Source organism: Agelaius phoeniceus, chromosome 1 (assembly GCF_051311805.1).
Source record: "Agelaius phoeniceus isolate bAgePho1 chromosome 1, bAgePho1.hap1, whole genome shotgun sequence".
Lineage (NCBI taxonomy): Eukaryota > Metazoa > Chordata > Aves > Passeriformes > Icteridae > Agelaius > Agelaius phoeniceus.
Genome location: NC_135265.1, coordinates 4,757,695 through 4,785,036, shown reverse-complemented (window position 1 = coordinate 4,785,036; position 27,342 = coordinate 4,757,695). Strand labels below are relative to the sequence as shown.

General features: G+C 45.8%; 1 protein-coding gene across 2 annotated transcripts in view; it reads left to right on the top strand.

The window, feature by feature from the left end:
* Window positions 1-11,249: 11,249 nt before the first annotated feature.
* Window positions 11,250-27,342, top strand: part of PLCD1 (phospholipase C delta 1) — a 55,923-nt gene continuing 39,830 nt past the window's right edge. The window contains exons 1-2 of one of the 2 annotated variants that reach the window (XM_077187419.1): window positions 11,250-11,530; window positions 23,615-23,779. In XM_077187419.1, the coding sequence (XP_077043534.1) occupies window positions 11,497-11,530; window positions 23,615-23,779 (199 nt within the window). In that variant the 5' untranslated portion in view covers window positions 11,250-11,496. Of the gene's footprint in view, window positions 11,531-19,002; window positions 19,510-23,614; window positions 23,780-27,342 lie in introns of those variants that run through there. The other variant, XM_054632754.2, reaches the window with a different exon arrangement.

Here is a 27,342-nt window from a genome sequence, read left to right as displayed (position 1 = left end):
TTGGAGATTTTCATTTTGTGCTCCCATGACTATATTGAGTTCCATCAATTATTTATAAGAAGTCTATGAAAACTCACAAGGAAATTGATTTACAAGCCAGTATTTAGCTTCTTCTTATAGATACACCTTTTGTCCTCAAATTAAAGAATAAAGTTAGCATTTTTACACTCCAGAATATTTTCCCCTGTGATCATAAAGGCTTTACTCAGTGCTAGCTTTGGTAGAAATCCATTCCTTGGCACCTGGTGGTGGATCACAGCCTTCATCTCTCCAGATCTTAAGGATTTTGCTGTAGAAAAATGTTTAACTGATACTTAATAGTGTTCATCCACCCTTCAGGGGCATCCCTGTATGTTCCCAGATTCCAGGTTTGCACATATATATATATATACACATATCTACACACACATACATATACATGGATTAGATTTGTATGAACCTCTTCTGTCCTCAAGCAATCTGACATGCCATGGCAGAACTCCACAACAGTAATTTATGCTGCTGGGAATAACCCAATGATTGACACTTTTTAGTAGGAAATATGGTCCTTTCTTCCCTTCTGGGTTTCAGTTCTTTTGGAAGTTCTTTCTACACAGCAGCCAGGATTTCTATAAATTCAAAAATAAACCTTGGAAGAGGAGAAACTTGCAGTCTGTTCCTTCTGCTTTTCTCATCATCCTTGGGAGCTCCTGTCTGAAATCACCCTGCTACTTTTCATCCTCTTGTGAATTTTCTGTCTGGGCTCATTCATCCAGGCTATGGCTGTCAGAAAACCATGGCTTGGGCCTGTCTTGTGCTGTGCCAGTGCCTCAGTATTTGCCAGGTTACCCCTCTTGTCTTGTAATCTTGTGCACAAGGAATTAAACTTCTTTTTTCTTACTTTTATCTGGCAAGTGTTCTCTCAGCAAACTGCCAGACACAATTGATTTGCAGATATTCCCCTGCTCTCCTGGTTTGGGTGAGTGAATCAGGTGAATTAGTTAGAGGGGAAAATGCAAATCATTCTTGCATGCCTGTCTGTGCTCCAGTTGTCTGTAGTGTGAGGATGTGCTGAACAAGGCCCTCAGTTGGTAAAGGATGGGCTTAGGTCTGAATATTTGGAGTAGAAGATGGAGAAGACTCAAAATCTGCCTCCTGTAAAGTGCAGAGCAATGAGAAACTGCCACCTAACTCAGAAGGAAAAGGAATCCCAACCCCTCTAAGAACATCTGGAAAAAAGCTTTTTACATTTTACCTTGAGTTATTTTCAGCTCCCAGAAAACTGCTAATTTAGGCCAAGCTCCAAACAATATCTTTCCTGGTGATGTTGTTTCAAGGTGATGAATAGGGTAGGTTTAAATAGATTTTTATCCCTTTATCTCCAGGAACTTGGGCACAGATGAATGACCCAGAGGGCCAGCTGAGTTAGGGCTGCACAACTGATCAAGAACATCTTGTGCTATTTCAAAACATCATCTCAAGGAGGCTTTTTATTCACTTTGGGACAACATGAGTGTGTCTTGCTAGAGCTACTTCTAAAAGCCCCTGCAAAGGTAGGTTGAGACATAAGTAAACTCATCCCAGGAAACACAATGTCATCTGCTGCAAAGGGTTGGAGTGCAAGGAGAGGGCATGAAGCTGTAGCAACCTGGAATTGGTGACAGGAATGAAAAGGAAGGGATTTGGATTTACTAAAGAGGCCTGGTCTCATTTTTAATTTCTCCAAACTGTGCCTTAGCTCCTGTGGATTGGGAGGAATCTCACTGGAAGGTGTTTGTAGCAGTGAAGATAACTCTGTATGAGAGAAAGAAAATCCATCCCACTGGGATGTGAGAGAGTGAGAGGTGGTGATGTCCTGAGGGCAGGCAGAGTCTGTCATCAGCAAAATGCTCAGCTGTGTTATCACCTCGCTTTCCCAGTGTATTATTTCATTTTTGCTGGTAGGGGAAGATAAGGCTGGCTCAGCCAAACCATCAGGCTTGGATGTGCTTTTCCATGTGAGCCCTGCAGCAGATCAAAGACAGTGAGTTCACCAGCCAGAGGAACTGGGACCTGCCTAGAAAATCAGCATCTTCTTTCCTGCCCAGGATAGCAGGACACAATCAGTGGAATCCTTTTACCATGCCCAGGAAATCATGAAACAAGGTATATGTATATGTCATTTTCCTTCATTTATTGCCATCTAACTGGCCTAACTTGCAGGCACTGGGACAAGGAACAGCCCCAGTGTGGAGGTCCCAAAATAACTGGTTTTCTCCCCATTATGCCCTGCCCAAACCTAACCACCCATCTATTAAGCTGATTGTGTTTGTATCATAACATATCTCTGGGCAGGCTACTCTAGGAGCTACTTACATCATAATTTAACATTTTAGGGCTTATTTCTAACACATGAGTTCCCTTAGGGGTCTGAGTAAGGAAAGGTCTCCCAAGGGAAGGTTTTGCTCTTAGGACAGTGCTGTCTACAGTTGCCCCCATGTCATGTAAGATGCCCAAGGATACATGATACATGTACCAGGGTCTGGCAGGATCCATACATTGATCCAGCCTCTGTAGGAATAAAAACCAATGGCCAGCTGGGACAACCTGCAGCACTTGAAATGACACAGAGACTTCAGTGTTTACACAGCCAAATATTGTTTTTACAGTTGTTAAGTTCAAGAAGCAGCACTTTTCCCCCCTCCAGGAGCACTCAGAAACTGTCAGCAACTGATTAAAATCAAAGTATGACCTAAAATTCTACACTTTCACACGAAATTCACTACAGTGTTGATTTTCACCTGGAAAGAGCCAGTTACCTAATACAAGAAGAAATTTTTGCATTTGGGGGCTCCTCCATTTATTTTTTTTTTTTTTTGTTATTTAGTAGAATGGGCAAAATCTTTTTTGATAGCACTTGGCCTTAAAAATACACACTCCTGCATCCCCCCAGCAGCACAGAATTATCCCTGATGCATTAGAAAGTGTGAAAAACCCTCCAAAAGCTCATTTTAACCTGAACTGCAGCTGGCACTTTGAAATGAAATGCATCAGGTCTTCATCCTGATTGGGGTTGAAGAATACAAGGCACAAAGCAGTGAGAGCATGTCCCATCACGTCCTCCTGGCATAGTGGTGTGCTGAAACTCCACAGGCTTTCAACACTTTAAAGTGAAACTGTTCATTAAGCAGCCAAAGCTGGTTTGTTGGGTTGTCTTATGTTTTGGCAGCCCTTTTTACCTTTTATCCAAAGGAGATCCATCACTGATAAAAAGCAGGAGTCTGTCAGCTGTCACTGTCATATTTTCTGAAAAATCCCCTTGCCCAGGATTCTTCTCCTGGGAAGCTGAGAAGCCTCTGAGAAAAAGGAAAACAATATAATCTCATTTGCTCCTCCTGTGTTTTGCTGCTTTGGAATGTGGTTTGGAGAGCGTTTATCCCACAGGTGGTTGTTTGATTGGTTTCATGTGAATTGTTTTGACTTAATGACCAATCACAGTCAGGCTGTGTTGGGACTCTGGAAGGAGTCAGGAGTTTTTCATTATTATCTTTTAGCCTTCTGTCTGTATCCTTTCTCTATTCTTTAGTATAGTTTAGTGTAGTATTCCTTAATATAATACAATATAATAAAATAATAAATTAGCCTTCTAGGAACATGGAGTCAGATTCATCATTCCTCCCAACGATGGGGGACTCAGAAAATACCACAGTCTGCTATTTCTGTAGAAAAATAGATGTCTGATGGGGATTCTCCCCTTCTGCTCCACCAAGCAAGTGGCCAGAGACAGCAAGGGGTGTAAAGTTTTCTAATTCAAGCATCACATGGTGGGCACAAGGGTAGGTAAGAGCACAATTCATACTAGGTGGGTGAGGGAAGCCCTGAGGAGCTTAGGGAGGTGCCTGAGGTGCCACAAAGTCAAAGGCAAAGCCCAGACAGCAGTTCCAGAGTTGTATCCTCTGGTTCTTGTGCAGCCCAGGGGCTCAGAGCTGGGGTCCCACCAGCAATGCTTCCAGCAGTGGGGCAGCTCTGAGTGTGACTTTCCGGGAATTGTTCCCAAGGCACGTCCGCGTGCAGTTGCACAAACCAGGGCTCCTCCAGCCAGAGCAGGGACGTGTCTGTGGGAAGGCTTCGATGGTTGAGGTGCCTGACAACAGGAGCAGGAAGGAAATGAGTCATCCAACCTTTCTGCTTTGGCTGCACCGGGCTTGCAAAACTGATGAGGAGGCACCAAAAGCCAATAAAATACTTCCTCAGTGGGCAACTTGTGTGGTTCTTTCTATATCCTGATATCCCCTTGGTGTTTTCTTTTCCAAAACCCAAATAACACCACTGGCCAGAGGAATGAGGCTGCATTTCACTCTAGCAGGTGTATAAATGTGTGATTTTGGAAATGGCAGTTGTACTTTTATATAAACTTGAGTTCTACTTTGCTCTTAAAGCAAAGGTTCATTATTCCCTTTGTAAGAAAGATATAGAGTGTGATCTCAGACTTAAATCACCGCCTCTCTGAAGGGTATTCACTCTATTTTGAGATACTTCAGCATCTTAATTTGGTCTGCTTCATCCTTTTCAAAGGCTCCTCTCTCTTCAGTGACAGTTTATTGAACTGTGCTCCTAACCTTCATCTTATGAAATGAAACTAGATCCAATAAGAAGCTAAATCAGAGGTGATGAATACTCTTTTTGAATATACTTGATGAGATTTTACAAGTCCATCCTTTTATTAATTTAGGAAATACATTAATCTAAAAATTAATCCAGTAATAAATTGCCATCTAGTCTGGTTGGGTTTTTTTTGCTGAAGTTTCAGTTTGTGTCGTTCTCTTCATCTCATGTTTGGCTGTTCAAAGAGCATGGCTGATTATAAATTAACCCCAAAAATGCTGGCTGACAATTAGGACGAGGGAGACAGGAATTCCTTGCATACCTTCTGCATAAGCATCTGCTCTGGATATGTTAGGAGTTCAAGAACATTTTCTGATTCTGTATGACTTATTCAGATGGAGGTGGAGGGAAGTCTGATGTCACTGTGTTTTTATGTCATGCATAGTTTTAACTCTTTAGAATCAGAAATAAAAGTGCATTACTTTTAACATCCCTGATTACCCATATTGCATGCTCTGCAATCACAAGATCCTCGTGTGCAGTTTAAACTTGAGGGGCATTCTTATATCTCACAGAATTTTCTATAATATAGCTGTAATTCAGACTTTCCATCTTTTCTGCACATTTAAAAGTCACATGAACCGGTTACAGGGGAAAAAGCTGCAATTAGGTAATGATCTGAACAATTGCATCTAATTATTGTGATTATCCCAGTTGCAGGGAATTAAGCTGACAGATGAAGGATATTAAAAGGAGACATTATGACATTAATCATCAACCCTTCCCTATACTTAACCTGTATACCCCAGTGCTGTGGGCTGGAAAGAGGCCATGGTACAAGAAAGAAGAGACACATGTCAAGCATTCCTGACAGCAGATGTTTGGCCTGAGGACTGTGATCTTTTAAAGTTAGAAATCAGTTTGCTGACCTGGATATCAGTGTCTGTGAAGCTTGGGGTCTGTGCTCAGCTGTGATCTGGGATCAGAGAATCAAAGAATCACTAAGGGTGGAAAAGCCTCCAAGATCCTTGAGCCCAACACTGTGTCCACCACTAAACCCTGTCCCTGCCCCCTGCTGCCACATCCACGTGGCTTTTAAACACTTCCAGGAATGCTGATTCCACAGCTTCCCTGGGGAGTCTGCTCCAGGGCCTGACCACCCTTTAAGTGAAGGATTTTTTCCTTATATCTAATCTGAACCTCCCCTGATGGAACTTGAGGCCATTTCCTCCCATCCTGTCAAATATCAGAATCAGGTATTAATGGATAAAAGTGGCAGGACCCTGGGACCAATCTCCTGCTGTTCTTTCCAAACAAGAGATAATCACTCCATGTCATGTTTTCATTGCAGCAAGTCTAGTACATCATTAGTTTCCCCAATTAGGCTATTGTTTCTCGTTCATGCAACAATAACTTCATGTTAATGGTCAGATTCACAAGCTCATTCTCACAGTTATAAATGATAGCATTGTGGGGCTGATCCCTGGTGTTTACTGATGCACTGAACTGAGAGGCTGATGAAGTGAATGCACCATGTTTGCTTTGAGCTTCTCATTCACTGTTCATAGATGAGCTTTTCAGAGCTTTAAAAGAAGTCTCTAGGGTCCCCTTCCCCCAAAAAAGTCTTCCTATAAGTGTTTTAGACTAAATGTACTTTTCTGTACAACTCTCTGGTAAAGACATTTTCATTCTCACAGAATCAAAATATTTAAAGCCAGGGAATTTAACATAAGAGAGTCTACTTAAACCTACATTTGTTAAAGCATGGAAATGCATAACAATTACTCTCAGAGACTCATAAAATCTGTTCTGTAGTGGGAGAAATGAGGTAAACAAATGTGAAATAAAACTTTCAGCACAAAATTAGTCTGAAGACAAAATTGGGGAGATATCCAAATACCAAGCACTGGCAAACTGATGTAAAATTATTTAACTATCTCCTTTCTACTGAAATTCCAAGAGTTATAATGAACTCCTTGGAACAAGCAGAGGAACCTAGGGCTTTAATTTGTAAATCTTATGCATAATCTTGCTTTTAATTCTGTTTTCCTATAATTTTTTAACCTGAAATCAATGTGAGACTTGTTGAACTGCAAACTGTCTAAGTCTTTAATTGTGACCATACAGTAATAAATGACTCCTTTGATTGTTTTATTGCTTTATTTGGTGGTTAGAACTGCTCTTGATTACTTAGTCTAAGTGGAGGGAAAGCCCTTCTAGATACTTGAGATACAGTAAGTCAGGTAGGTGTATTTCTGGCTTAGCAAGTCAAATTTATCTTCTGCTCAAGCAGAAATACCTCATTAATTTTAATGGGGCTCGTACAGGATTCTGCCAGCAGCAGGTTTAGCTTTGCACATGCCAGCATCTGTTGCTTCCTTTTCCTGTGGCCATGTACAGCTCTCCTAAATGGGAGTAACTGCTGCAATAAATGGTTTAAATGCAGATGTATACATCAATATCATTTACTCTGAAGGTACTTTGGCACAGCAGTCCATGGTGATAAACAAGGCATCTGCCTGCCCTTCCCATTCCCTCAGCTGCATGATACTGCTGTTAATTCCATTCCAGCTTAGTTTATAAACTACAGTGAATTAATCTGTCCAGTGACTTGTCCATAAACCCAATAATCTCACTGTTCTTACAGTCATAACTCCCATTCATGAGCTTTTTTTCAATTTATCTCCTAAGGGAACCTGATTTCCAGAGGTGCTGATCTCCACCAGCTCCTGCAGATCTCTGCTCTTCCCCACAGTTCTATGTGTTCCCTGCAAGTGAGAGACCTGCAGCTGCTGCAAACTGGGAGTGCTGGGAAAATTTACAGATAGGTTAATATTGGGTGGAGCAGACTCAGGGGCAGGATCAGTCCTAGGAATCCCAGGTCTTGCATGGGCAGGGAAGTGTTAGCAACAAGAGCTGTGTCCACCTAATGAAAGGCAGCACTGATAACCAAAGAGTAATGATTGCCTTTGTGGCAGGTGAGTCACCAGGGTGCTGGAGCTGCCTCCCACAGGAGTGTTCAGACTCCTTGGTGAGAGTTCTGGCAGTTCCCAAAATGTAAAAGGCAATTGACAATTTGATATTTTGCTGTCTATCATCTATAGACTTATTTATTCAGCCTAGTGGAAGGTGTCCCTGCCCATGACCAGAGGCTGGAACAAAATGAACTTTAAGGTCTCTTCCAACCCAAACTACTCTGTGATTCTGTTAATCTATTTATATGAGAGTAGGATTTAGAGAGACCTCACAATCTGAGGATAGTAGCACACTCCATCTAAACCAGTAAACTGACTGGGAAAAGACATAAAAAACCTCATTTCAGTGAACAGCCAGACCATAAGTAAAGTGTTTGAGAATTCCTGTCCCACTTCTGCATTGACATGAACTCTATTTAATATGACATTTTCTTTTGTGTTGGTTTTTGTAATTCTCCTGCTGACAAAAACAGCCCCACGTGGCTGCCAAAGCTCCCTGCTGGCCATATAACCCCCCAAAATTGCTTCTTACACTGTGTAACCATGGCAGGAATCCTGAATCCTTTCTGCAAAGCAAACAAAGACCTCTGCTGTTATCCTTTGGAGAGGTGGTTGGGAACATTTCAGTGGGGTGAGGAGGGTGTGTGTGAGATTCTGAAGGGCAGAGGGAGCCAGGAGGAATCCTCTCCATTGGAAACACTCGGTGTTGGGGCGGTGTAGCATTCCTCTGACATGAAAAGCTGCTCCTTCCACTGTGTGCAATTAAGTCAACACTTGAGTCATGCTTTCAGAGTGGAGACAGGTAAACTGCTTTGCTGTAGTTTTGCTGTGATTTGTGGTTCACTGAGGAATAGAACCCTGCAAACATTCTTGCCTCTGAGCTCTGTGACTGCTCTTTGCTGCCTGGGCTGGGCTGTGTGTGCAAAACAGAGAATGCAAAGGGGTGTTGGAGTGAGAGAAATGGGAGAGCTCCTTGACTTTCAGGGCTCCAGTTCAGCTGATGATCTTGGCACCTTTGCATATGGACATCTGTGTTGGAGGGTGTGTTACAGAGGCTCCTCACCCAGCCTGCCTGACATTTAACTCCTTCCAGCCTCACCTCTGGAGGGCAAAGGGGATAGTCAAGATGTGTCCTGGCTTTAGGCCTTGTCCCTCAGTGAAACATCACAGCTCTGACCTTTAAAGCAAAGCTGTAAAGGTGGCAGCTTTGCTTTGGGAAGGCAGTGCCAACCCCCAGCCCATCTCCAGGCCTAGAAATGCCTTGACTTTGCTTCTCTATGAGCACAGTAGGGATGGTGTGGACAAGAAAAAATGCATATTCACATGACATTCTTAAATTGCTATTCACATATTCACATGACATTCTTAAATTGCTATATTATTCTTAGAATATTTTTTATTAGTAGGATTTCTGCAGCTCACAGAAGCTCACATCCCTTTGGTTTCGTTGTTATTGTGGATGTATATTGTTTTCAGTAATGCACATGCAGAAATACAACTCAAAGGACTGCAGCCTTCTGAAACAAAGCTGGGATGAGCCCTGTGCTGTGGGATCTGGGTGTTTGCTGCAGCATATCAGCACTCTCATGGTGACTGCTGGACTTTCTGATGAATGCAAGAAGTGCAGGACTGTCTGTTACTGCCTGGCTTGCTCTGAGCACACACTCATGTCAAGCCCATCAAGGATTTAGAAATGGTGATGACTTAGCTTAGGGTGGCAGAAAGGTCCCCAGGTGCTCCCAGCAGCATAAGTGGTGATGCTTCTACATGTGCACAGAAGCAGGGAGAGTAAATGGAATTGCAAAAAGTGAAAGTACAGCAAGTTCTTGTGAGACCTCCTGATAGGCACCATTTGGATGTGGCACCTGGGGATATGGTTTAGTGGTGAACATGGAGGTACTGGGTTAATGGTTAACTTGATGATCTTGGGAGGTCTTTTCCACCCTTAGTGATTCTATGGTTCCAGCTTCTACTTCAGCTGTGGTCATGGAAAGGGCAGCATGGCAAGAAGGTAGAGATACATGTGGGCTCTCATGAAGGGTAAATGCAGGGGATGATCTCCAAGTCTCAAGGGATGATGGCAGGGAAGCTCAGTTGTGTTTTCTTGGTGAATCCCTGTCCAGGCTGAGGTAAGGATGGCTGTGTTCACAGCAGAGTGATGGTGCCATTGTACCCCATGCTGCTGTGAAGAGGCTCTGACCACAAGATGGTCCATGTCATTTCTGGGAGTGATGGAGCTCTCTGACCCTGCCCCCTTGGCCACAGGGGGCACAGGGACACTGACCAGTTCATCTCTAAGTGAGGACTTGTGCCAGGCAGTGTGAGGGCACAATGGGCTGTGACACACAGAACAGGGAGGAGTTACTACAGTGCCATTTTGTGTCACCACTTTCAAACTGCCCTTCTCTCCTTTTCCTCTCTTGTGAAAACCATCATGTCCTCACCACCTCAGCCTTACTGGAGTTTCCAGTCTGGCTGGCTCCTCCAGCAGCCTTCATGTACACTCCCTCCAGAACTCGTCCCCATCAGCTGAAAGGGTGACAGGCTGTGAAGTGTCCTCCCAAAATCCTTCTACCTTGAAGCTTTTAGGGCTGTACCAGGAATTTTCTGGTCCTGCCTGCCAGCAGCTGCCAGTTTGCCCCATCTGAATCAATGTCTGTGGGTTTGAAACAGGAATGTTCCTTCCTGGGTCCTCTGGAAAGTGTCTAGCAGGAGATGAGCCCTCCCCATGCCAAGCTGGTGACTGTGAGGTAGAAGAGCAGACTTGGGAGGAGTCATGGGGTGAAATCTCTGCTCTTTTATTGCTCCACTTGTTTGGCTTTGTTAGTTTTGTCCTGGCATGAAGAGTTTTGCTATATTAGGGCTGTTTTCCTTGGGTGGTGGCAGCAGCCTTGTATTTATGGACTGTAAAACTCTCTGAGAGCAAGGTCTGGTCTCTCAGAGGAGCAGCCCAGTTCCTGGCAGGGAGGGACAAACTGTCCCAAAGTATTTTTCAACACATGTTTTCTAGATCTGACACCATCAGGAAGAGACTTCTCTGTCAGTGGAGCTGCTGAGGAGAGAAGGCTTTGAATCTGCCAATAACTCCATCAAAGTGTTACATCAAGATAACCTAAATAACCAGAAACATACATAAACAATAACAAACCAATGACTAAAAACATTCAAGTAGAGGGAAACTATTTCCCCACACTTCCTTCCTTTCCTTTTCCTCTCCCCGTTTGCCATCACCACCTTTCTATCCTTCAAAGAGACCTAATTCAGGAGGAGGGAACAGAGTGGAAGAAATCAATTCCACTCACTAAAAGCCTCAGGACAGTGCAGTTCTTTTCTGTCTCTCTGTCTCAAATGCAAAGCTCAACTTTTTTTTCCTGCCCTAAACTCATGCCTTTGTGAGCGTTTGTGGTTACAGTTTCTATTTCTACACTGGCAAGTTCTGACTGAGTTTTTTTTAGTTTGTTTTATTTTTTTTTTAACTTGTGAGAAGAATTATGAAAAGAATTATTACCTAAAAGCTCATTAACCCTAAACTCCGACCTGTGGCATCTCCTTAAGACCCTTTCCTTGATCTGCGGACCACCGAGGATGGACTCAGAGCAGAAAAATGCGGCAGCCACAGGAAAAGAAGCATCGCCGGGAAGCTCCAGGGGCAGGAGGAGGCCGGGCCAGCGGCGAAGACGCCAAATCCGAGCAGGGAGGAGCCAGAGCCGGAGCGGCGCTGGCCGCGCTCGGGGCGCGGGGCTGGCAGCGGCTGCGGCTGCGATAAATGAGGAGGCACAGGCGGGACGCGGTTCCAGCCAAGGAGGGCACGGAGCCGCCTCCCCTGGCTGCAGCGAGGAGCGGGGGGAGCCTGGCGGCCCCGGCCCCGCAGCCGCGCTGAGTTCAGGGCACGGCTGCTGCTGCCCCAGCCCCGCTGCTGCTGCTGCTGCTGCTGCTGCTGCCGGCTGCTGCTGCAGCCATGGCATCCAATGGCACATTCCTCGCCTGCAACAGTAAGTCTGGGCAAGTCTTCTTGTGTTTCAGCGCTCTTATCTTGTCCTAGAGCTTTATTTTTCCTCCTCTCTTCTCGTCCCTTCTCCACTTCCCCATTCTCTCGTTTGGATGTAATGGGGCATTTCAGCGCTGTTGCAGAGAGAGGTGAGGGATTTTTCTCTGGTAATCTGCGGTGTCTTGGCTGGGGAAGCATCTGCAAGTTCAGAAAAGTGGATCCAGATCTCCTCCCCTTTATGGGAAACTGAGAGTGGGATGGGTGCTCTGCTGGAGAAACTCTGTGGGTTCTGGTGGAGCCAGCAGAGCCTGGATAAACACCTGGGCTCAGGGGCTGTCCCCGAGTACAAAATAAGTACAAAATAAGTACAAAATAAGTACAAAATAAGTATGTTTTCTAAAAACATTATTACAAAATTATTATTAAGTACAAAATAAGTAATGTTTCTAAAAAAATAAGTTCTCTCTGCCCTTGCAGCAAGTGAGATTTAGGAAGGTTCTGTTGGTGCCAGGCCTAGGAGGCTTGTCTGATATTCCCTTATTCCCTCACCTGACTTTATGTATTACTTTTTTACCACTTCACTGTAATTTACTTACTCTGAGGAGCAGAAACAACTCAGGGCTGTGACAGCTACAGGTTGAAATGGAATATTTTGATCCCCAAGAAATGGGAAAAGCCTCCAGTATTTCTTTTATTTCATGAGATGGGGTGCTTTCTTACTACAGATAAGCTGTAAACAAAAATAAACTGATAGAGCAATAAGTGATTACCCATGAACATAATCATTTTAGTGTTACCAGCAGAAATGTGCAAAGATTTCCCCAGGCTGATGAAATCTTCACTCTGATTTTCCCAGATGGTAGAAATCTGACAGGAGGGTGAACTAGAGGTTAATGTTATACTTTTTGTAGGTATCTCATTCATTATACAGCCACTGGGAAAAGAAAGCTAAGAAACACATCTGGAACTGTTAAAACATTTCCCATTTTGGCCTGTGGGTTATTTTTCAGTGAATATTATTTAGTCCTCTGGGTTTAGGAACCAAGAGAAGAATTCAGTGGCTGGTAATCTATTATTTTGTCTGAAGCAGAAAAAGACACAAATGTTGAATGAGCCAAGAATTATAAAAAGTATTTACTGAAATTCCTTGACATATAACACACACACACAAATGCCAGGGTCACTGCAAATGCCAGACTACTTAGATAAGAGGGATTGTTCACATGTGGACTTCTTAGCAGAATCAGACTTTGCTATGTAGTTTGTCAGAAATTTCTGATACTGTGAGTTGTGGATCTGCTTTGCCCTGGCTCTGTGTTGAAACTCAGCTTTCTTGAGGTTGAAACCTTTCTTTCAGGTTCTCTTTCCCCCCCCCCAAAAAAAAAACCCACATAAAACAACAGCTGTATTTTCCATGTCAGAATTAATGTGGGCTATTAATACTCTTTCTCTTGCCTCATGAAGTTGGTTTGTTTCTGAACTGGGAGCCCTTGTGCTCATAGATTGTGGAATAGCTGATTTGTACTATGCCTTATTCTTATACACTGACTTTTCACCCAAGACACTGTGTGCATTGTGAGAGGAATGCTCTCTGCCACGGTCCAAGGGGAGAATCAGCTTGTAAAACCCTGCAGGACAGACCATTTCCTTGTTTGCTCTGCCAGAAAGTCCTCAGGATTAACATCTATATTGAAATTTCCAAATGAATCATCTCCACCTGCCCTTGTGAGCACTGAGGAGGCTCCTTCTGCACTTCGAGCTAGGAGGTATTGCAGCTTGGGATCAGCTGGGATCTGCTCTGGAGCAGTTGGTGACTTTCATCTCCTTTCCTGGCACCAAAATGCTCCCAGCACACACCTTTGATGCAGGTTGTGCTTGATCCACCATGTGGGAGTTTTGTGAGCCACAGTTCCCCATATTCCAGGGGAGTTTGGGATACTGACACATCCCATTACATTGAACAGGCAACATGTCCCTTTCTCAGACAGGACAAGTAAAATTCACTCTGGATCATTTTTATTTTGACATAAAAACTGCTAAATTTTCCATCTGAGCAAAGTCTTTTAGTAAAACTAAAGCCCACAGTTGGTTCTGAGATTGTTGCCAGTGTGTAAAGCCCCATCAGGCTCGAAAGTAGCTAAGACAGGGCCAGAGGATGCTTGAGGAAAAATAGATTTTAATGAGGAAATGAGAAAGAAAGAAGAGGGAAATGCAGTCACTTGGAGAAGTGCTGCAGGTAGCAGAGATGAAAGGATTCAGCCAACTACAGGGAAAAGCAAGAGGGAGAGGTGTGTGGGGAAGAGATTGTTTGTGTAGGAATGGAAACTCAGCTGCCTGGATAGGCACTGGGAGCCAAAGTTATCAATAATTTGGGAGCAAAGTAGAGATTCCTGTACAGGGGCATCAATTAAAAAAAGGTATTTTGGAAGGAAAGCTGCAGATCAACACACTTGGTGGTTTGATCATGCAGGGTGGGATTCAGCTGGGTCAGCACCAGGATCCCTAAGAAATTTTAGGTTTATAGGGATCTAGGCAGGAGGATTGTATCCTGTATCTCCTGTATATAATGAAATCCTGCAGGCTGACCTCAGCCATGTCTCTCTGAGGTCCTTCCCATGGGTGGAAGGGCTCAGTCCTCACCAGCCAAGCCCCCAGGCCAGAAGGCTGCAGACCTTGGTCACACACAGAGGTTTCTTTTTTCCTTTGTGCAGGCAGAGAAGATTTTGACACAGTTTCTTCTAAACTGAAATACTTCCACACCTTAAATGAGCCAGCCTAAACACTGTGTGTGGGGAAATTCTCACACCTCGGGCTTTCCCTCACATGGAACCTTTTAAAGCCCTGTACCATGGTACCTTTTAAAGCCCACACAACAAGTCTCAATGGCTGGTTTTGGCTAGAGTTACAGACATTCCAGATAAATCTCTTAGGGAAAAAAAAATCCCTAGTTTTGCATAATTCAGTTGTGCAATTTAATTACTGCACAAATTTTGCCCTGCTGCAGAATGTTGAGAATGACCTGTGTTTTGTCTATGGAAGAAATTTCAGCTCCTGAAGAAAATGTGGAGGAAAAGCTGTTAAGTGGCCTTTAAAAAATGAGGCTGGGACCCACCTACAACTGACTTTGGGTTTATGAAGAGAACATCTTCCTCTGCATGTTCCCAGAAACATGACCTGGGAGTTGGGCAGCTGAGCTGCTCAAGTGCTGCTGGCTGCTGATCCTGCTCCTATCCATCAAGTTGATATCCTTCTTTTCAATTACTTTATTTCCACACCAGCTACTGGAAAAGCTGTAATTTATTGCAAGCCAGTATTTTCTGTTACACTTTCTTTGCAGCCAAATCTCTCTGTGCACTGTGATGAAGGGACCAGTGGAAGCAGCAAACCAAACCCTCAGTCTGATTTTGGGTTTCCAGTTTTAGCTGGGTGTTTTGTTTTACCTGGATTTCATCAAGAGCTCAGGGCAGCAGCTTTTGATGGGTCACAGGCTGTTCCCTGCACTGATCCAAGCTCCCTGGGAGGGACCTGGACTGGCAGGAAGATGTATGAAGGTTTTCACAAATAAAGGTCCTGATTTGTCTGTCTGTGAAATGTCGGAGCAGGCAGCCTGGCTTTGTTTACACCAAGCAGGGCCAGGGCTCTGCACTGTTTAATTTCCAGCACATTCCCCAGCCTGGTTTTGATCCACAGCAAGCTGGCAGATGGCATGGCCTGGGTGATGGGATTGCAGCCCTTGCCAGTGGGCACTGTGGGTATAACCACAGTAATACCCTTTCTCTTGCCTTGGGAAGTTGGTTTGTTTCTGGACTGGGAACCCTGTTTTGGGGAAGGATGGGCTGCATGGACTTGCCAGAGCTGGAGGAGGGACCATTCTCCTCCCAGAGACCGTTCAGACAAGGTGAAACAGCCAAAGGGTACAAAGTGGGCTGAGAAATGCTGGGCAGTGCTGATCCCATCCCACAGCTCCTGGCCAGAGTGCAGGCAGGGGGAGGCTTTAGGCATGATCTGGAGGACAAAGAGACTTGGGAGAGCTCCTCCTGTATGAAATGTAAGGTTTAATGTATATGGTTTCTGCCCCAGCCCAGCAGGACCTCTCAGCACTCAAAGGGAGAGGGCCAGAAAAGCCAGTGTAAGGTTTGCTGCTGGAGAATCCCGTTCTCAGTGTGACCACAAGGTGGAACTTGGTACATACCACATGCTCTGCAGAGGCACCCAGTGGGAACGAGAGCAGCATCCTTGGCCTGGATGCATCTGGACTCAGCACCCACTCCCTGATCCCCTCTTCCCCACAGGAGGAAAGAGGGAAAGTGCTGGTGTAGAGGATCCGCAGGCATTTTTTTGCTGGAGGTGGGAAGCTGTGCCAACAGCAAGGCTTGGTTCTCAGAGGATGTGAGGGGTCACTGAGGAGAATAAGCTGAGAGCAGTGAGTGGTGTCCTGGAGGTAGCAGAGAAGGAGGAAAGAGGGTTTCTGCAGGTGGAATATGGTGGGCATGGATGAAGTGAGGAATGGACTCCAGGGGGAAGGACAGGGCAGGAGGGACCCTGCAGTTGTGGAAGGCACTTTTTCTGTCACACTCTTTAGTAAGAAGAATGGCATCATGTAAAATAGACCTGTTTTTTTTTTCTTCTTGGTAACAAATACAGGGCAAGACCCAACCTTTGGCCTCTTTAGGGGGAAAATCTCCCCTGAACATGACATTATTTGATATGTAGTTCCCAGAGGCATTACTAGTTCTAATTTGCATCATGTGCATGATGTGATGGGGAAGTGGTGAAGTCATCGCCAGCACAGGTATTTTTATTCTGCTCCTAAATTATCACAAGTCTGGGCAAATCAGCAGCTGAGTTTTGTCATGCCATTTTTGTAAATGTGCTCTAAAGAGACTGTGGTCAGAATTAGGGTTGCATCACTTTTGGTGTTGCCTAAATATGATGGTGGTGAGAGAACAAGTGCAGCCCTAATAAAGAAGACAAAAGCCAACCTGTTTCTCCCAGTGTGAAGTGGTAATAGTGCTTCCTTAGCTCCCATGTGAAAGGATGTGATGGAGATTAATTAATTTTGGAAAATCATCTGAAGAGCAGCCTGGGGATTGTTGTGTTCTCACATAACCCATTTCCTACCAGACACTGCAGCCACTCCATCTGCAAGTGCCTGTTTCCTGGATATTCACTTTCCTGGATATTCACATCACTCAAGCACTTTGCTAACTTTGGGACCATGTTCTGCCATCCTTGTTCCCTTTGGTTTCCATTTGCTCTGTGAGTAATCCAGCTGGAATCTATAGGGTGATGAGCACAGCAAATCCTGGGCACAGGGATGTGGATAACTCCACTCATGTGACCAGGGCCATTTATTTAATTGGGATTGGTCACATGGGTAAAATTGCACGACCCACTGAGGTGCAGTTACCTGCAGTGAATAAGGCTTGAAGGATTTTTCCACAAGCCATTTGCAGGAATCACTTCCTCCCATGCCAGAGTGTGACAGCAGCATTGTGTCACACCAATACCCATGTCATCCTTACCCATCAGGCTTCTTCTGTGAGTTGTGACATTGTCTTTAAATGACCTCAAGACCACAATAAATCCAGCTTAGCCATTTCCCAAAGCAGGGAATTTCTGTCCGGATAATCTCATCTTCATTTTAAAAACAAACTGATTTGAACTGCTTTACATCTCTGAAGCCCTCACAACAGCAAAACTTGCACATTGCTGTTCTGGAGAGGTACCTGAACTCATTGCATGCTGATCCTGTGCTTAGTGTGTCAGCAAACTTCAGGGCTAAGTACAGCAAAATGCTCTCCTAGGGCATGGAAAGCTCTGAGCAGAGCTGTCACTGGCACTGCAATTAGGAATTAATGAGAAAGTGAAGCACAGGGGCTCTGTGTGTTCCCAGATCAATCCCTATGGGATGCTGGTTGCTGCTGGACAGGAGAGCTGGTGCATAGAAGCAAATTGTTTTGCTAAGGCAATTACAGGAGACTTCCCTGCTCCTTTAATTAGATCAGTCCTCTCCAAAGTGCACAATGTGAAATATGGGAAGTGCTCAGAGACTGATAGCTAATAAATATCATCTAGCCATTACATCATGGTGCTCACCTCCTTGCTAGGGCAAAAACAAAGCTTCCAGCTCTCAGGGGACTGCTATGAAGATTACAGCTCTGACATCCAGCCCCTGTCTGTGCAGGGGCCCAGAAAGGCTGGAAGTGTTTCCCAAACACCCACTGACAATCTGGCTAACATGTTCAGCAATGTCCCATCCAGAAATTGCCTTTATTCTCCTTTGCTGTCTGTGATCTGCAATGGCTGGGTGTAAATAAAGAGTTATTAGATGCACTGCTGCTCAAGGCCCTGCAGTGGCTGTGTCTTGTCCCCAGAGAGTCTCTCACCTGTGGTGTATGGCAGTGATGAATGGCTCTGACCCTGTCCTTGTGCTGGTCAAACAACCCAGGGCTCTGTGCTTCCCTGTGAGGGCTGGTAGGGCTTCCTTCAAACTGCTGAGAAAGAAGGGGAAGATTGTCCAGATTGACAGACACCAGAAACAGAGATAATGTGGATAAAACTTGTATTGACTATGATGAGGGGCTGGTGATGGAAAGCCTTCATTTAGGTTGAAAACAGTGGCTAAAATAGTGATCTGTGGTTTGATATCAAGTTTATTTGGTATGTGCTGATTCTGCAGTAAGAGACATTCAGCCCTGTTTGACCCATGTCCCTGCAGTACCTTCACCCTTACAGCAGCAACTTGCAAAGGCAATGACAAAAAAAAAAAAGGAAAAAAAAAGACCAAAAAGAAAAAAAAAGACCAAAAAGAAAAAAAAAATAGTCTGTGACAAGGTGTGTGTGTATAGCTGCTGTTTTTCCCTTCAGAAAAGGTCATGGCTAGGGAAAAGATGGATTTTAGTCCCAGCCACTGCCAGGACAATGGGGAATGGCTGTAAGTTTCAGCAAAGGAAATTTACACTGATCATAGCATACAAATTCTTCTGAGAACGTCTGAGCTCTTGTATAGATATCTGAATTGGTTTTGGAGTCCCTGTCCCTCGAGATATCCAAACTCACCCGGACAAGGCTGCAAGCAACCAGATCTACCTTTGAAGGTGACTCTTCACTTTGAATGGGTGGTTGAACAAGAGAGCCCAGAGGTTCATTCCAACCTGAATTGTTCCGTGATTCTGTGTAATCAGTGACTTGTTAAATCCCCGAGGAGTCTTATTCGTGTACCAGAGTGCAGGGTAAATCTGAATTGCAAGAATAAACCCAAAGCTATGCAGAAATGTGGGGTCAGTGACTCACCCAAGTCACACACAGGAAATCGGTGGCAGAGAAGCGCTCTCCGCACTCTTAGGAAAACACTCTTCAGTTAGTGGAAAAGGAAGAGGATTCAAACTCAGTTTCCGAGCATCGTTTGGGTCCCATCTGCCTTGGCTAGGAGGTGTTTTGGGCGCTGTGTTCAGTGCCGGTCAGCGGGAGCAGCTCTGCTCAGAAGAGAAAGGTGGAGCCAGGCTCGCTGCGGGCAGCACACGCTGACAAGCCCAAGGCACTGATTAGGAGCCACAAACAATACCCGCGACTCCGCCAGCCTCTGGAAAAGATGCGTAAAATCCCACTGGTGGAAAACTCGTTCCTTCTACCTGGGCAGCTGCCGGCAGGCTCCTCGGCTTGAGTTTGCATCCAGCGTGCGAAGCAGGAGGAGAGACTCAGCACGGTCCCACCCCCAGCCGGACTCTGCCCTCCCCTGCCTGCCTGAGCTGCCGCTGTCCCGCTGGCCGCTCCTTGGAGCCCCGTGTGACACCGCCGCAGCTCCTGGATGAGCAGCGACCCCCGCAGGGGTGGCACGGCCCCCCAGCCCTCCCGACGGCCGCCGAGCCCCAGGCTGGATCATGCAGTGCATCCGGAGGCAGCCCAAGCGCACCGCGTCCCAGGAGAACATCCTGCTGGAGCAGAGCCGCAGAGTGGCCGCGCTGAACGGCATCAGGCTGGGTAAGGGACAGGGACAGCGTGGGCACACCCGGCAGCCGCTTCCCTTCTCTTTTCCCTGCGCAGTTCAGTGCTCCGCCCTAAACTCCAGCGTTCTTTTTCAATTCCCGAGGTTTCCTTTCGTTCGCTTGTAATCACACGCCAGATGTGCGAACAGCTTCGTTGGAGGCATCAAAGAACGCGGGCAGAGGCTCCGTTCCCAAATCTCTTGCCGGGTTTCTGCACTGCCTCTGGTTGAGGGTGTTTGGGGAGGGCAGTGCCATTCTCCTGCCCGGCTTTAGCCCTGCCCGGTGGTGCTGCCTGTTGCTGTAAGAGCCCAGGGAAGCACGCAGAGGCTGCCGATGAAAGAGGAAACCCGGGGAGTTTCATAACTTGTGTGCCTGGCTGTGAACTCATTGCTGGTTCCTGCTCTCTGGAGGCACAGCCCGGGTGGATGCAAGTGGGATACACAGGGTGGTTGGAAGTGGGAAATAGCCATTTACTCACCCGAGTTCCGTAGATTTTGTAAGAAGGGCTTTCTGGCCTTTTAAACCAGCAAACCTGAGTTAAACCTGGTCTGTAAGCAGGTGGCAGGGGGGGAGCAGGCAGGAGGAGACTTGTTTTATAGCGACTGTAATTAATTTCTATCAGATCAGCAGATTTGTGAGAACAGTGCAACAATACAGATTGTCACTGCCATCCTAAGGAGCTCCTCAGTGAGCTCAAAGCCTGGCTCCTACCATGACAGCTATTGTTTTATTGGGCTTCCTGCTTGCTGTAAACCTGAGATAGATAAGCCAAAGGTTAACATTTCTGATATCTCAGTGGCTGGAGCTTCCTAGTGCAGTGTATCAACACGATGGTTATTGTGGTGCTGTGTGTGCTCAAGGCACTCCTACCTTGGCCAAACATGATTTTCGCTCTGAACATCACTGTGTGCTGAAAATATTCTGTTCAGAAAGTGTGTGATTGATGTTTTGCAAGTAGGGGGGTCCTGACCCTTGAAAGGCACTCTCTAATTTTGCATGCTAAGTGTGTATTTGGTATTTTACAGAGGATGCTAAGCAAGACACAGTCTTGCCACATGCTTCAGGCAGGATTTGCATGTCTATTTCAGTACAGTGATTGTGCTTCTCATGCTAATTAATGTTGTTATATAGTTGGGAGTCAATATCCTTGTCCTGCTGCACAGTGGTTTTTAACTTTTACATGATGTATGTGTACAATGTGTATGAGTCTGATTTTCATTGCTGTGAGATGGAGCTTTGGACCACAAACCTCCTCAGCTTCAGGCTTTGAGCAGTCTGGTCTAGGGGAAGTGTCCCTGCCCATGGCAGGGGGGTGGAATGGGATGACCTGTAAGCTTCATTCCAACCCAAACCATTCCACGATTCCCCACGGGGTTGCTAGGAAGAAATCTTCAGGTTTCTGGTGGGAAAAGGTGGGTTTTTTTCTTTTTTTTTTTTTGCTGGAAAGCAGTTCAAATAACCAGCTGAGAGTAATGTCCCACTGACACATCAGGGTGTGTTTGTGGTATCAGCAGATCAGAGTGTCTTATGCTGCACTATGGACTAACAAAAAGCAGGTAGGAACACAGAAGTTAAGTGACTCACCCAAGGAAAGAGTCAGTGCCAGTGCTTGCTTGGGCATAGGAGGCAGAGCCTGAAGCACTGGGGAAGAACTTTTGACACTGTTTTGACACTGTTGCACTGCCTGGGCTGTCCTGCTGAACAGGATGAAGGGCTCTGAGCTCCAGCTTGTGTCTGAACTCTGTGGTTCAAGCCTGGAGGAGAGGAATCTGCCCTTGGCCACCACCTGTGCCCATCCAGATTTGTCTTTATTACATTGGTGCAGCTGTTTGGGATGTCCTGGTAGCAGGACACGTTACAGATGCTGCACACAGGAGCAAAACATGCCCTAGTTAAATGGATTCCTCATTCCACACTTACAAACATCAGCATCCAAAGGATTTGATGGGTTTCCTGCCCTCCTTGTCATGCCACCCCAGGATGACTTGTCCTCCTCCTAGTCCTGTAATGACTGAGAGTGGTTGGTATCTGAAGAAAAAGAAAAAATTGAGCTGGGAGCCAGAATAGAAAGGTGGGTGAATAGGGAGAAGGGAGAAGTTGGTTTCCTCTCCAGGAACCTTGAGGGGAGCCCAGGGATGTAAGTGAGGCTGCAGTCTGTGCACCTTTGCCTTAGAGCAGAAGCCAGCTCAGGAGACCAAGAACCTGTGAAGCTGCTGTGTGTGTCCTTCCTCCAGATGATCTGGCCTCTCATCAGCCCCTGGAATGCTGTCCCAGGTCCCTTAGCTGGCCTCACCTTGTCACCCTTCTGTGCTTTGCAGGAGACATTACTTTTTTTCCATTAATTTTTTTTTTTTCTGAGGTTTTTGGAGGGGGAAGCATTCAAGTTCCCCTCTCAGGAACCTCCAGACCACTCATGAGCTGGGGAGCCAAGCAGTGCTGTAGCAGGAAAGACAATTAATGAGATGTCTGTTTTAACTTTGAGGAAAGAGAGAGGCCAAAGCCACCTTTGCAGGTTCTCAAGCTTCTACTCTGATGCTTTCAAGTCTGGATGTTTCAGCCTGGCTTAGCTCTGGGCATATTCCTTGAGCTCTGCAAAACCAATAAATGCTGTGAGCTGCTCAAACAGTGGACACTGGATACCCCATATATTTATCTCTGATGTAAATCTCAGGCTTTGGCAGCCTAAAATGCTCTCTTTAGGCCAGTGTATCCCAGTTACAAACTCACAGTGCTGTGTTTTGCTGCTGCCTCCATGACCCACACTGGTGCTTTGCAGCACCTGGCACTTCAGCTTCCTGTATGGAATGTCAAGAGACTGGGAATTTGGCCACTTGAATCTCAGGGTTTGGTTTTCCAAGCAGGCCTGAAGTGATGCCTGGTAGTTCCTTGTCTTGCCTTGTTTAAAAGCCAGTGATCAAAGCAGCTGTGTCTCCCAAAGAACCAGCCCAATGTCACAGGGAACACTGCACTGAAAAAATGTTATTTGTGAGACTCCACATTGTGTTTGTGTAACACTGAGGAATGTCCCTGGAATTGAGTGGCAGGTGGCTGCAGGTGGCCAAGTGGCTCCCTGCACTGTCAGGGTAAGGTAAGAGAAGTTTCCTCTGAGTTGGGATGTGCATGGTCAGCTCTGCAGAGTGAAATGCTGCTTCAGCAGCTCTGAGCCAGCCTTTCATGCAGTGCCACAGAGCTGCAAGGTGCCTATTACTGAAAGCCCAGGATGTGTTTCTGGTGTTTCATGCTCTCTCCCTTTTCAGTCTGCGTGCTTCAGATTTGTAATTAATGGTTGGTTTGAGGGACAGATTCTCCAAGGTATTTAGCTATGTGGAAGTCATGCACTGCTGGGACACTCAAAACCATGTAGAATGCCAAATCTGTTCTCAGTAGGTGCCTGTTTCCTCTCTAGATGTCTTAAGTGCCTTCCTAAATCTAGGCTAAGTTGTGAAATCTGAAGTTCCCACAACCAGAAGGTTTGGTTGTTATTACTTGACATTACATTGGCCTTGTAGTGTAAGAAAGACAAAGACCCTTTGGATGGTTGAGCAATGAGGAGATCCTGGCTGCTCCTTCCTGCTGTCTTACTGATCTGTTGCTGCTTGTCACCAAACTTCCTTCTCCTAAGCTTCATCTGATCTGCAGAATTCCCACATGGATAGGAAGGCACTGCTTGCCAGAGGATGAGAGATATCTTTGTGTATTCCTGTTTCCACAAAGGAAATTTTGTTGCAGAAGAGATTTGAAATCACTTGAAAGTTCCTGACAGCATTCCAGTTACAAGTTATGCAATTTTCCTTTTTCTGCTTTTACTTCTCTGTTGTTGGTTTTGTTGTAGTTTTTTGCATCCTAACAGTATTTGCTGGAAGTGTTTTACCTTTGTAAAACACCTGAGAATTACAAAGTATTCAGACTCAATCTGAGAAGCACACAAGGCTTCAGCCTCTTTTGTGATCATGAAGTGACCATGAACCCATGGAGGATTTCTGAGTCTCTCTGCTCTGCTCTCCTCCCCAGACCTGGCTGCCCCTGTGGAAGGGAAAACTCTTTTGAGCATCATTTCTTGAGCTGTCTCTTAAAACATTCCCACTTCTGTTTCTCCACAGGCCTCAAAGATGACAAGGACCTGAAGTTCCTCCTGAAAGGCAGCCAGCTGCTAAAAGTGAAGTCAAGCTCCTGGAGAAAGGAGCGGTTCTATAAGCTCCAGGAGGACTGCAAAACCATATGGCAGGAGTCAAAGAAGATGCTGAGATCCCCAGAGTCACAGATCTGTGAGTAAAGTTTGCTTTCTCAGAGGTGCCTGGGGTCAACCCAGGACCATTATGTGGTGTGGAGGGAGGGTTTGGAGCATGTAGAAACCCAGGGCACTGGGAATGTTTCTGTGTCTGCTCTGGGGTGCCCTGACCCCCAGGGCAGCACTGACTTTGACCCTCATTCATGGAGAAAGTTCCCCAGACTTCAAGATAGACTGGAACCCACAAAAGTGTGAAATAGATTATAGAGAGCAGTGTAGGTGTGTCACTGGGTGAGAAATTGAGGTTTTTGGGATTTTTAGTGTGTTGTGGATGGAAGCAGATGGAGGGCACAGGGTGTCACCCTGGGTTTCTGCTCCATGCTTCTTCTTCCTCCTTCTCCATGGGTTTGGGTGGCATTTTGTAATTGGGCAGAAAAGTCCCCATTGCAGCTCTGTGGGATCAGTGATTGGGCTCAAAGGGAAAATAATCCAGGTGTCAGTTCTTAATTGGATAGTTTGGTCTTAAAGGACCTTGGAACAAGAGATTGTTGGCCATTTTGTGCCTTCTAATGAAAAGCTGCCAAACTCACAGCAGTGAGACTGTTTTACTGATAAGAAATAATAAACATCTCCAAACATGAACTACTGTCTCAAGTGCCTTCAATCAAGACCCAGAGAAACCCACAACTGGAACAGCCACAGGAGCAATGAGAGCAGGTCCTTCATTCCTCCTGTGACACACACACACACTGAGTGATGCTGTCACCTCTGGGACAGCCAGGAGGAATCTGCCATGTCAGGAATGGCCACATTGCCCAAGCTCAGGAGCTGCTGCCTCAGATGGTTGTGGGGTGGGCTCTGCTGGTCTCAGCAGCCCTGCCTGCCTTGTTTCCTCCCCACATTGTTCAGGTCACTCAGGTGTCTGAGCCCTAATGCTCAGTGTGAGCACTTGTGGTGTGGTGTGTGGCTGCTGCTCCTTTCCTGCCTGCAGCCCCAGGGAAAAACTGGTATTTCAATTTTTTTTTCAGTTTCCCTCACAAGGGAACTGCAGAGATGTGGAAATCCAAGGGCTGACAGGAGATGTCTCTGGGAAGGACAGCCTATTCTCATCCTTATCTTGGAAACCCAGGATCTGCCCTATTATAAAAAGTCCAGATACTACAATCACCATTATATGTCACAGGAAGAACCATTCTGTTCCAGCAGCACCCAGCTTGGCACCATAATTGGGACCCTAGTTGAACCCAATTGTGCAGTCAAAATGGAATCAGACAGGGTGTGTCTGTTTATATCTTTTTTTTTCTTCTCATTCCATATTTTTCTGACACATTTCTCCATATTTTCTGACTTTTTTTTTCCTCTCTTATTTCACTAATCATTGTGGTGTTGTAAATCCAGGAGATAAATTAGTAACATGGAAGATGTTCTATGGCATGTTGAAATGTGTTAATTACACAGGTTTTTTTGGTAATGATCACAATTAACTAAATGAAGGGTGGGTCTTTCAAAGTACCTCCCTTCCTCCCACAAGCAATGATAAGATTTGCAGTAGGAGGAGTAAAGTAGCAGGGTAAAATATGTTTGGTTTGTAACCAGAGTTTTCTCACATGACCTTGGGCACCTCGTTTAATCTCTTTGTCCATCCTTCTCCACACATTTTCTTTCTCTTCCCTCTAACTGTAAAAGGCTTTGAATCATAGAATCATAAAGAGACATTAAAGATTGTGGATCAGGGAGTTCCAACTCCCTGCCATGGGCAGGAAAACCTGGACCACGTTGCTCCAAGCCCCATCCAGCCTGGCCATGGACACTTCCAGGAATGGGGCATCCACAGCTTCCCTGAGCAACCAGTTCCAGTGTCTTGTCACACTCTGAGTAAAGCATTTCATTCTAACATCTCATCTAAATCTCTCCTTTTTAGTTTAAGACAGCTCCCCCTTGTCCATCACTATCTGCCCTTGTAAAAAGTGCCCGTGGCTCCTTTTTTATAAAAGGGGAAGGCTGCAGTGAGATCTCTCCTGAGGCTTTGGGCTGTCCCCTCCTGCGTGTTTGGGTCTCAGCCTGGTGGGGTCCTGAGCTCAGCTGGGCTCTTCAGGTCTGCCAGGGCAATCACCCATCATAACAACAGCAAACACAAAGTCCTCAGTGAATGTTTGCTCCCTGCTCTGCTGAGCTCTGTCCTATATAGAGCCAAAGTCCTTTCCCACATAATATCTATATTTCTCTATGTAATTTATCTTGCTAATATATCTCTCTCTAAATCAAATAAAGGTGTGAGTTGAGAAGAATGACTTTCAGAGCTCCCTTTCCTGTGCTCTGAGCCAGCAGTTTCCAAATTATGGGGTCTGAGAGCCCCTACAGCAACAGTCCTGACCCCACCCAGTCCTTGGAAGTGAATGGGAAGGATCCTTGGGCTGTGGCTCCAGGTACCCTGATGTTTGCCTGCAGGAGCCCTGGTGGATCCATGGCTGTGGAGCTGGCATGGAGAAGGGCTGTAGCTGGGACTGTTTTATAAAGAAGTGTGAGATAAATCCTTTGAGCTGGGCTCTTCTTGGGATCTCTCTCTGGTCGCAGTGATTTAAGATGTGTTAGAAAGTCTCTTTTTCCAGCCCAGTGCTCGAAGAAGGAGTCAGAGCTCTTCAGTTCTCAGTCTCAAGGCTGTTTATTGTTTCTTATCTATAAAACTCTTTCTCCTGACCTGCTGAGGTCTGCTCAGCAAGACAGACAGAGCCACTCTGCCTGCCCCAGGCAGTGTTATCTTTTTATACTAAAAACTACCTGTACAATATTTACAATCACTTCCCAATACCTATCACCTGTGTTAGACAGTGAGCTTCTACTCTAAACCAATCTAAAAGTGCCAACATCACCCAGAAGATGGAGCCCAAGAAGAAGAAGGAGAAAGGCTGGACATGCCCCAATTCCTCCATCTTGCCCCCTGAACCCCCATTGTAAAAACCCCAAAAATCTGTTTTTTCACCCCATGATAAATTCACTATCATTCTACTTAAACTGTCATGGCTTGTAATCCTTCATACAAGGTTGGTAATTGTTTTTTCCAAGGGCTAAATCAATGGCACAGGGGTCTTGGGCTCTGTGCCAAGGTCCCTGAGCCCCCTGCCAGGGTCTCGTGTCCTCCAGGGCAGCCAGAGGAATTTCCTGGGTTCCCACAGGCTCTGGACACAGGCTGGGGCTGTGTCTGTGTGGGTGTGGATTTACAGCACTCCTGGTACACTTTGGTAGCTGAGCACAGCCAGCACTGCCCCACTGCTGGAGACAGGCAGTGCCACAGTGGGCAAGAGAACCTGCTGTGCCTGGGGGTGTCCTCAGTGACACCTGGAGATGGAGAAATGTCACCTGATGGCTCACAGCACCTGCCTGCTCCTTGACACCCCGTGCAGCAGGCACACCTTTCCCAGAGAAAGGTTTCTTCTTGTTTTTTTTTTTTTTTTAATTTTTTTGTCATCAGGATAACAGCAATGGAGTCAAGTCAGTAGAGGCAGAGCTTGTCCTTGCAGCTCTGGGAAGGCAAGCTAGGCCAGGCTCTGGCCAGACTGCTTTGGGTTTGCACTCATGTGGCTGTGGGAGGTGGCCAGGCAG